We start from the raw sequence: 10,970 nt of genomic DNA on the forward strand, positions 1-10,970 counted from the left end.
AAAGTACTTCTACCAGCCAACCCCATTGCAACTGGCGCGACCATATAAATTTCAGGCCCCCATATACTTTACTCTATGACCCCTTCACAACTGTGACAATTCTAACCTCATAGTGACAATTCTCTGTACTATGCTGGTCTAACATATAAATGTGTATTGATACTGTTCTTACTGCCCCGGAAACGCCCAGAAAATTGTTAGTGTGGTGAAATAGGCGCCAGTGGTTTGATCTGCTTATCACCTCGAAAGTTGCAAGGCGATGGGATCGTAGAGACGGAATCGAAATGATACACACATAATAGTACATTACGATACAAGTGCGAAAAATAGGAAATTCGAAACGAGTGGCGATAAATTAAAACACGACCGAAGGGAGTGTTTTAAATCGACACGAGTTGCGAATTACCTATTCGCACATGTATCGTACAACGTTTTACAGTACATATGGCCCTTTAAATGTTCGACACAGTAACGTAATATGCTACTTCTCGCACTAGTGCTATAAAGTAGCCCCATACGTACTGTAAAAGTTATTTCAAAATCCCTGTCCATTAAGCTTGCGAGTAATAAAGTCTGCAAAACCTGCATAAAAATTAAATCTTTTTAATCACAAATATTTATCAAATAAAATTATTTTTATTGAATACAAGCTTTTGCCAGTACTACGTTTGCGTGGAATGATAAACATAATGATAAAATTATTTATTACACACTACATAAAAAAAAGAATTGAGAAAGGATATAAATTGGTAGGCAACAACAGGCGGACTTATCGCTAAACAGCGACCTCTTCCAGACAACCTTCAGATAGTGAATAAAAATAAATAATTGATAAAAATTATCCTATGTCCTCTGGGACTCAATTTATTTCAAATTTAACTAAATCGGTTTAAGCGTGAAGAGGTATTAACAGGCAGACACTTTTGCGTTTAAAATATTAGTATGGAGTTTGATTTGCGGTTTTAAGTAGTCACGCAACTAAGTAAATATATACATTATAATCTAAAGAAAAAACTACATGGCACTAAAGAAAAAACTACATTATCATCTTATTCATCTTGGCGTTAACCACCTAAACTTAAAACGCAGTTTCGATTCCAGCCTCGGCCTCTGGAGGGCCTAAAGAGTTCAGTCACTTTATCTTCAGTATTTGACATCTATTTCAGTCTATTCAACTTTTTTTTGATAGCCTACATTGTGTCCCACTGCTGGGCAAAGGCCTCCCCTGTTTTCCGCCACTCGTCACGGCTTTGTGCATGCTCCCGCCAGTCGCCACGAAATGAGTCCAGGTCGTCTCGCCATCTCGTTTTTGGCCTCGTGATCTCAACTATTTTATATAAAATATGAAGAACTAGTTCAGACAGTATTAAAAGCACCTTGAAAATGAACATATTTTAACAAAAATATATTTAGTATTTTTTTTTATAAGTATAAATAAACATTATTTCAACAAATTTTATAAAGCCTGGAGAAAAGCCGACATGTACGCACGCATACACACATATATATACACATCTTTCTAATAATTCGTTTTGGTAGCAGACCATGAAAATGACGTTTTATTTTTAATTACTAGCGTATTTAACAAAGGTTTATTATTTAGGTATTTAAAAAATACAGGTTCCTTAGAGATTTTTCTATCTTCCGATACAATGAGACAACCACAGCCTTAAAGGATTACAGCTCATACGTTTTCCTGTTTCACAACTATCTCTTGCTGTTCTTGTAAGGGCGAGACCGGCGCCTGGAGGCTCAAAATTGTTTCATCACTTGCTACATTCATCGTTTCCTTTTTGTGCAATGCCTCGTGCCGACGTAGTAAATATGCATGCCTGCAAGAGTGATCACAATAACTACATTTGAAAGGCTTATAATCAGTATGTGTTGCCAGGTGACGGTTTAAGCTTGATCTCCGAACAGTCTTGTAATTGCAGATATTACATGCATATGACTTCTCCCCACTGTGTACTACCTTGTGTGATGTTAGTCCTGATGAGCGAGTACATGCATAATCACAAACGCTACATTTATATCGCTTTTCACCAGCGTGCACGACTTTATGATTTTGTAAGATTGTCCATGAATCACATGTGAAGTCGCACCATTTGCATTTAAAAGGCTTTACTCCATGTTTCACCAAATGCTTTAGCAGAGCTTTGTTGGCACGGCATGTGTAGTCACAGTAGCTACATTTTAGAGGCTTTTCATCTGTATGTGTCATGATGTGTACTTGCATATTTGCTTCCTTACTACACCTGTATTTACAATGCGTACATTTCAATGGCTTGTCTTTGTCAAGCTCATCCCCTGCATGAACCAGCTGGTGTATTTTTAGGTTACAGGAAAAATCAGTAGTGTACTCGCAATCGGTACATTTATATAACTTCTCAAGTTTCTCATTGTGGCACCTTCTTATATGTCTTTGGAAGTTAAACTTCCGTTGGCAAAAGAAATCACAGTAAGTGCATTTTAAAGATTTTTCACTTCTGTGTTTACTGACGTGAGATTCTTGATGAATTTTTAAGTCCGATTTATGCACTATACTGTTTTCACCATAATGCAATGTTTTTTGATGTCTTAGTACACTGCTGTGATACCGGGCTGTGTAGTTACATTGACTACATTTGTAAGGCTTTCCACCAGTGTGTCTCAACTGGTGTCTTTTTAAGTTTGCTTTCTGACTGCACCGGTAATCACATTGACCGCATTTAAATGGCTTTAAGTCATTGTGCGTCATCAAATGTCTTTTCAACCTTTGTTTTTTACAACATTTGTAGTCACAATAATCACATTTATAAGGCATGTCCCCGGTGTGCCGCATTAGGTGATAACGTAAGCTCGTTTTTGTAGTGCTTGAAAAATTACAGAGGTTACATTTGAACGGCCTCTCCCCCGTGTGTATTCTCTGATGAATTCGTAAATCTGTTTTCGAACTACACGCGACATTGCAATTGCTACACTTAAACGGTTTAATACCCATGTGCAACAACATATGTCTTTCCAAGTTAGGTTTTAGAACGGAACTAAAATCACAGTGATCACATCTAAGGGTCAGCTTTGCACCAGTGTGCATTTTCTCGTGTAGTGCGAAATAATTTTTATTACCACATGTGAAGTCACAGTACCTGCACTTGAAAGATTCTACACTATGCGTTTTTCGATGACGGCGCACAGCCGTTCTTAATAAGCTGGAGTAGCTACAGACACCACAGCGGAACAGTCGAGTCGCGTTGTGTTTACGGATGTGAGCCTTCATAACCGTCCTGTTGATAGTAGTAAATTCACATTTGTTGCACATGAAACTCGTGGCACCGTGTTCTGTTTTCTCGTGGTCTACGAGAAGCTGTTTGTCTTGGAATGACGAGCCACAGAAGTCGCAGAAGAAGGTCGGCCGGTGCAGCGTGTAGGTGCGGCGCCCGACCCGGCACGTGCGGCGCGCCGCGTCCACCTGCATACGCTCCAGCTTCACCGAGCAACGCCAGCCTTGTGATGGAAAATTCTCAGTTTTTATCTGTGCCCCTGCAAAATAATAAATGTTTTCGGTTTTCAATGCTGCATCAAGAGATGAAAGAACATACCTATACAATTGAAGTTACGTTCTACTTCAAAACATTATATTGAAATAACATGTAATGATCATGTTATTTCAGTGTCGTTTTAAAATGAGAGAATTAACATAATATAAATATATAAAACAATGTCGGGTTAGATACATCATTTATAACCCAAGAATGGGTGGACGGATGATTTTATTATTACTGATTTGTTGAAGTCTTTTCTACCCTGATTAGCAGAATAGCTAATAATTTAGAACAGCTTTGTTACAAAATCAATCTCGGTCATTAATTGACGGGCGGTAAAGAGTTCGCCTAGACTGCTAGTATTTATTAAATAAGTAATAACTCAATGCACAACAAAACAGTTGGTGACACTCAAAATAATACAGACCTTTAAACGCTGACCCATGAGACGACCCATCCTCAGCTTTGTGGTTCATGTACAAGTCACAGTCTTCACTCTCGGCTGCCCCATGTGGGTTGCTGCTGTGTGGCTCAGAGTCCTCTTTGATTACTATCAGATCTGGTTCCTCTTTAATATGTACTGAAAAAGTAATACAAACTCTATTTCATTGAAACAGAAATTTCTCTAAATTTTTCGTGCGCTGGGCATGGAACAGTCCTAATACCATCTTGAGAAAAATAGCGGATAAACCAGACTGCCCCATAACGCTCCACTGTGGGGGGGCTACATCCCCCTACAAGTGTGATCCAGTGGTAGCTAAAATGGAATAGTTTGGCTACCACTGTGTTCTATCTATTTGTCAACTTTTTTTAGTAAATCCTATGTTTAATGCCCCACAGTCCTCACAATATAAGCTCGAAAAAGCTGTTGATGTTGTACATATATTATTCTATAGTTCATTTTTTCTTTATTTAGAATAAGTAATAGTACTACCGTACAGAAAAGAAACTTCCTACAAAACCGAAGTTTGACAGCAACTCAGGGACGAGTAATGCTGTCCCTTTCTTATATATGGTACTATCCCTTTCAGCAATTTAGGGTTGATCCTCACATAGCGAGAAGACGGTGCTCTGCTGAGAAGCATGATTTTTCTTCCATGAGAAGACGGTGCTCAGCAGTGGCCACGTAGGATGTTGATGAAACTTACCATTGTACAAATAATCCATATCACTGGGTCCAGGCACCTTGGGACTTAACTCCATCACTTTCTTCACATTGCAGGTTTCTATACTGTTGTCCCAGTCACGCTCCACTTCTTCAGCCTCCTTGATTCGATATGATGGTTCCATGTTGACATGTACTGAAATATTATTTTATATATCTATTTTTAACTTAATCAATCATAGTCCTATTATAATTATGACAATTCTTTAAATTCTAATCAAAAATAATCTATCTTCTTTCAATGAGTAATTGATTTTTTTAAATAAGGATTTACAGATGCATCTTCAATGACCTGAAATCATTATGTAAAGGTAATTTCTTCTAATTTACTAACAGGCACACTGACATGTACAATTATTTAATTCTCAATTTATTAAAAAAATAAATTGGCATAGAACTAAAGTGGTCATAACATCATCTAAACTGCAGGGAGTTGCACAATATCAACAAGAAAGTCCAAAAGGCAGACTAATAGCACAGTCAGCTGCAGAGAAAATATACCCGCCCTGCATAGAAGTTTGTATGCAGAGGTGCTAAGCATATAGTATTGCTGACTGTACAAGGAAGATTGTCTTATAAAAAGGTTTCATATGTTCTGGATGAGATGGATATACATGTGTCATACCATGTCCTTTACACAATATTAATAATACATTTCACTTTAAATACAAAAAAGTTCCAATAGGATTGATCTAAAGTTATCCCTTTACTTTCCCTTGACCTTAATTTTCTCATTGACTTTTATTATATTGCACACAGCTTTATTATTATTTATTACCTATTGTATTTTATATTTGAGATTTCTCATTCAAAAAACAGCCATCATATTCGGTTGTTAAATCTCTCAGTAAAATCTACTTTCCCAGTTCCCGAGATACAGGCTACGCCTAGTTTGGGGCCGATGGAAATTAGCTTAATTGTAAAATGTAATTTATGTTAAGTTAAATCTGTTAAGTCAATTTGTATAAAATTGGTAAATAAACGATTTGTATTTAAACTGTGTAAGGTGTGCTAAAAGAGTATTGTATTGGATTACACAATTTACACACTACATTAGATAGTGATAGATCATTCTGAAAATAACTTAAGAGCTTTTATTTTGTATAATACTTTTGCAGAGTTATTTATTGAAATTCTTTAGAATAATTGAATGAACTGTACAGTGCTACAATACTATGTTGTAGAGAAGTAGACTTACCATCTAATAAGTATTGGTTAATGGGCTGGGGTTCCTCAGAACTCGGCTCCTCTTTTTTCACATTACATTCTTGCGTATCCAACTCACACTCCACTTTTACGAAAACTGGCTCCGAAGACATCCTGTCTTCGTGCTACTTCTGATAGGAACGACAACCAGGTGTAATAAAACAATACGCGTCCAAGGAAGGAACGCTCACGCACGAAAAACAACAAATTAGGATTTGTAAGAAATAAAAATATATATATATACTAGTAGCCTTCGATGCTTTTACTAATGTAAGTTATGTAAACTTTCGCAATGAAATAATAAAGTATGCAAAAATTGGAATAAAACAAATCACAAATCTTATAGAGTTCGGTTAATGTACGACCACATAATGTACAGCCCAATAACCTGAGCGACAGACAAAATAAAATGGCGACTTTGACAACTGACAATCTGACTTTTTTATGGTTGACAGATAAGTGTACATTCGGATACTCTCATATAGATAATGCATGCATTTAATAAAATGCATTATTTTTATTGTTAGATTTTTCTAAAAACAAACCGAGTGTATCTTTAAAATAATCTGAAAGCTTCGAAAAATTTGAAATAAAAATTTCAACTAACTTAACCGAAGAGAACTTTTACCAACTTTCACTAACTGTAATGTTGTATACCCCTTAAATTTTATTCAGAATGACAACACCAACTTCTGTCACGAACTGTCAAATTATGGTAGAATTTAGAAAAACCATCGATGTTCATGACTTATTTGGTAAAGTAAAAGCTGAAATCTATTTAATATCTTCCCGTTAGCTCTGAACAATGCAACAGTATTAGCGGCATGGCTCAGAATTTGCAAAAGAAGCCCTCCAAGGGCATACTGAAGACGTCACGCAGCGTGGACGTGCAGAGCAGCGATGGGGCTCCGTCGACGAGCAAGCGGGCGAAGGAGCAGCGATTCGACGAGATTAACATAATGGAGACGTTCCACCCGGCGAATAAGGATTACGGGCACATGAAAGTGGACGAGCCGAAGACGCCATTTTCAGAATCCGTTGACGGAGATATTGAGCCGGCAGATGAGCTGGACGCAAACATTTTGGCGGCTAAGCTGGCGGCTAGTATGAACAAGCCACCTAAGTGTGTGGAGACCGACAGTGATGATGACATGGACGAATCGGACGAGGCGCGGGAGCGCCGTCTCGAGTTTGAGAAGAAGAGGAAAATGCATTACAATGAGTTTCAGGTGAGTTACGGTTTAGGAATTGTACTTGATGTTGTTTGTTTTGTACAGTTCAGTAAAGGCTTACAGTTTTAGGAGCGCAGTTGATGTACTGTAAACCAATTTGGAACAAATATAAATAGGTTATTTGCAAACTTCGTTCAGTATATTTTTACCACCAACGCAAAAAGAGGGGTGTTATGGTTCTTATCTTCTTATACATGTACTTGTTGACTTATTTTATACAAGAATTTCATAATACTTATGCTGCAAAGGCCTTTACAAATAGATTTTTAGATCAGTACTATTTTTCAGGGTTCCATACATAAAGGATGCCCATGACTGTATTACACAGGCATGGGCTGTATTTCATTACTGAAGACAAGTGTATTTTATCACTGCTGTAAAATAAAAGCCATTTATTTCTGGATAACATACACTATGAAGTATTTGTACTTAATCTAATACAAATGTTACTTATAAAAAAAAGTTACTCCAGAACCCTGGTAAGAGGTATAGGCCTCTTCGAGTAGAAGATTTGTATTTTTTCTTCGCTTTCTGTTTCTTTTACAACTCTATTAGTATTTTTTGGTTGTAATAAACAGGAAGGTTGTTGTTGCTGCAGTAACTATAATTATACAATACAATACAATACAAATCCTCTTTATTGCACAACCTCTGAAAAAAAAAATGTACACGGATACACATAAAAAACATGAAGATAGAGGTAAACAACAGGCACATAATTATATTTTACAGTACATATGGTGCTACTTTATGGCACTAGTGCGAAAATAAGCATATAACGTTACTGTGCCGAACATTTAAAGGGCCATATGTACTGTAAAACGTTGTACGATACATGTGCGAATAGGTAATTCGCAACTCGTGTCAATTTAAAACACTCCCTTCGGTCGTGTATTAATTTATCGCCACTCGTTTCGAATTTCCTATTCTTCGCACTTGTATCGTAATGTACTAATATGAACTATAAAATATTGTAGGCCTGTAACAAAATAGATTCATTTATATCATGAATCCAATAAAAAGTCACACACAATGATTACAAAGTGTGTTATGCTGCAGTTATAGTTCAAAAAAAAATTATTCCTATTTTTTTTTTTCCAAAAAACTTTTTTGCATTTATTTGATAGAGTTTCTCCATTTAGAGTTGACTCTAAATAGAGAAAGTTCTCATTAAAGTAAAACTTGATTTTGTCAGTAATCCTTTTTCTATACTTTGTTTGGTATAACATTAGAAAGAGTTAACAATATTGATGTCTTTTCATGGAAATATGCTATTAAAATACTAGTAACTATTACTTAAGAAACTAAAAGAATGTAAATGATCATACATGCTCTATAAATGTTACATATTAGCTACAACTTATATTTCTAAAGTGTTTTTCAATATAAGGACACTTCAAGATCGCTTACCTTCTTTCTAATGCAAAAAAAAGTATAGTTGTAATATGAAACCTTCCCTATAATGTGATCCAACATGAACATGACTGGTTTAAAAAAATGTATTTACTACCATACACCTCCACATTAAACCCTCTTTGGGGTTTCTGCTCATTACCATTAATACAAATTATTTTGCAGGCATTACAACTCGCTAGAAAGCTGCTAGCCCAGGAAGAAGAGGAAGACGAAGAGAAACAGACCACCTGACTGGCGTGCAGACATCCCCATCGCCTCCAAGGCTGCATGTAAAGGCTTGTAGAGACCACACTTACCAGACCATTTAAAGACCTTTTGTGTCACGCTGCAAGTATTATTATTATCAGTATCTTGGCCTGTGTTCTGCCATTATGGCTTTTACATTATAACATTCAAAAGCCAAATCATCACAAATAGTCATCATGGTAATTGAAACAAAAATATTACTTTGCTTATCCGCGAAACAATAACGTGCTAGTCAATTAATTAATGCTAACTCTAATGGAGTTGTTCCATACAGTAACGTCTGAAAATATCTATATATACAAAGTACCAAAAATATGTATACACAATCTTGTTGCCCATATATTAACGTAGTGTATACATATTTTTAACTATTTGTCCGTATCGATAATTTTAGACGTGACTGTACAAACGCGAATTTTCTGAACATTTGCAAGTACAACTAGTACAAGAGTTTCCTTATCTGTCGCCTGCTTTAAACTTAGTCCGTATGAGATTAGTCTTAGCCCGTAGAATGCCCCTATTGCCGATCATTTTCGTTGCCGGAAGCCGTCAACATATCCAGCATCTGTTGATGCCTCGTAGAGAGGCGAAACTCGTGTCGAGTTTTGTACTTTTGTTGGTCCTTTGTTATATTTGCCGTGCCGCGCTCGGGCGAGGAAAACGCGCGCGCCGCCTCGACCGAGGCACGTATACACTGGCCGTATTGTGCGTGAGGAAATTGCCTCGCGCGTATGCTCGCTCTTTGTGGACCTGGCTAATTACGTATTTATTTTTTGCGGTGGGAAGGGAACATTAAATGTATGCAAAAAAATACGCAAGTAAATACTTACTTGCGTATTTTCAACCCGCGCTAGTTGACTAGGATGTTATTATTTCGCGAATTAGCAACGTCATTTTTTCTTTTTTTGATTAATATGGATTTCCGCAAAGTAATGCCTGATTCTATTAATTATTTAGTCATCACGGTGTTAAGCTTCAGGTTCATAAGTGCTATGGAACCTGTGATTAATTCTTTCATCAGTCAATCTTGCTAATTTAGAATGCTTTAATGACATTGAACAGTCTTAAGATTAAACTTTAAAATGTGTGTAATTGATATGAAAGACAATAATAATAAAATATATCATGCTAAACAATGAAATTTACAGTACATATGGTACTACTTTACCGCACTAGTGCGATAATTAGCATATTACGTAACTATGTCGAAAATTTAAAGAGTCATATGTACTGTAAAACGTCGTACGATACATGTGCGAATAGGTAATTCGCAACTCGTATCGATTTTAAAACACTCCCTTCGGTCGTGTTTTAATTTATCACCACTCGTTTTCGAATCTATTATTCGCACTTGTATCGTAATGTACTATTATATTTGTAGATTGTTTCAATGTTAAAGTAAGAATGCTATGTGCGTCCGAGTTAGGTGGGTCATTGTAACAAACAATCTACATTTAAACAATTCTTAGCATCCTTACTTTACACACATAATCACCATCAAAAATATCTGAACTTACTAAGCCTAAAGGGGTCCACTGATTACCAGTTCGCCGGACGATATCGGCCTGTCAGTTTTTCCCAAAAGCTGACAATCGTGAATAACTGACAGGCCGATATCGTCCGGCGGACTGGTAATCTGTGGGCCCGTATGGGAAGCCCTGGTGGTGACTGTGTATTCAAAATTACCAGGGTTGACTGTAAGTAGAACAGACACATTACTTAAAAAGACTACAAAATTAGGATCATCAATGTACAGTCAACCAATTTGAATCCTAGGCCACTATAGAACCTTGTCGCTTTAACTACTCTATACATGACATGCATCACTCAATAAGCACTGTTGTAGAAGTCATTATGACACGGTTCTATAGTGGCCTAGGAATCAAATTAGTTGACCGTACAAGTCAATCTTTTTGATTATTTTATACTTAAGTGCCACAAACACATAGTTCCCATAGAAGTTCCAAGTGGAATAAAGTATCTTACCAACTATTTTTTTGTGTTTCATGGTTAAGGCTGCGTTTCTACCAAAGATGTGCGAGGATGTGTAGCGAGGGATGTGTTTATTAAGAATCAATGTAATCACTAAACACTGAGTAAGGAAAAATAAAACCCGGCCAAGTTCGAGTCGGACTCGCACACCGAGGGTTCCGTACAAAACTGTAGGTATATAAGTAAAAGTTC

The 10,970-nt window shown here is 36.7% G+C and overlaps 2 protein-coding genes across 3 annotated transcripts; one reads left to right on the top strand and one right to left on the bottom strand.

Annotated features, from left to right (window-relative positions):
* Positions 1-581: 581 nt before the first annotated feature.
* On the bottom strand, positions 582-6,482 carry LOC133526198 (zinc finger protein 845-like). 2 transcript variants are annotated; one of them, XM_061862711.1, is made up of 4 exons: positions 5,885-6,482; positions 4,670-4,822; positions 3,949-4,101; positions 582-3,519 (listed from the first exon to the last, which is right to left on the bottom strand). In XM_061862711.1, exons 1-4 carry the CDS (start codon positions 6,003-6,005, stop codon positions 1,685-1,687), a joined length of 2,262 nt encoding a protein of 753 aa, XP_061718695.1. In that variant the 5' UTR covers positions 6,006-6,482; the 3' UTR covers positions 582-1,684. The 2 variants fall into 2 exon arrangements, with proteins under 2 accessions (XP_061718695.1, XP_061718696.1); XM_061862712.1 differs by lacking the exon at positions 4,670-4,822.
* Positions 6,483-6,597: 115 nt separating this feature from the next.
* On the top strand, positions 6,598-10,673 carry LOC133526200 (protein phosphatase inhibitor 2-like). The gene is made up of 2 exons (XM_061862714.1): positions 6,598-7,121; positions 8,703-10,673. Exons 1-2 carry the CDS (start codon positions 6,717-6,719, stop codon positions 8,769-8,771), a joined length of 474 nt encoding a protein of 157 aa, XP_061718698.1. The 5' UTR covers positions 6,598-6,716; the 3' UTR covers positions 8,772-10,673.
* Positions 10,674-10,970: the final 297 nt, after the last annotated feature.

Source organism: Cydia pomonella, chromosome 16, assembly GCF_033807575.1.
Source record: "Cydia pomonella isolate Wapato2018A chromosome 16, ilCydPomo1, whole genome shotgun sequence".
Classification (NCBI taxonomy): Eukaryota; Metazoa; Arthropoda; class Insecta; order Lepidoptera; family Tortricidae; genus Cydia; species Cydia pomonella.

Bases quoted from the DNA above. Each gene is read 5' to 3' on its own strand.
- LOC133526198 (XM_061862711.1), bottom strand. From the start codon at position 6,005: ATGTCTTCGGAGCCAGTTTTCGTAAAAGTGGAGTGTGAGTTGGATACG. The intron at 4,823-5,884 runs GTAAGTCTACTT...ATAATATTTCAG, and splicing joins TAACCAATACTTATTAGATG to TACATGTCAACATGGAACCA. The intron at 4,102-4,669 runs GTAAGTTTCATC...TTACTTTTTCAG, and splicing joins TATGGATTATTTGTACAATG to TACATATTAAAGAGGAACCA.
- LOC133526200 (XM_061862714.1), top strand. From the start codon at position 6,717: ATGGCTCAGAATTTGCAAAAGAAGCCCTCCAAGGGCATACTGAAGACG. The intron at 7,122-8,702 runs GTGAGTTACGGT...ATTATTTTGCAG, and splicing joins TGCATTACAATGAGTTTCAG to GCATTACAACTCGCTAGAAA.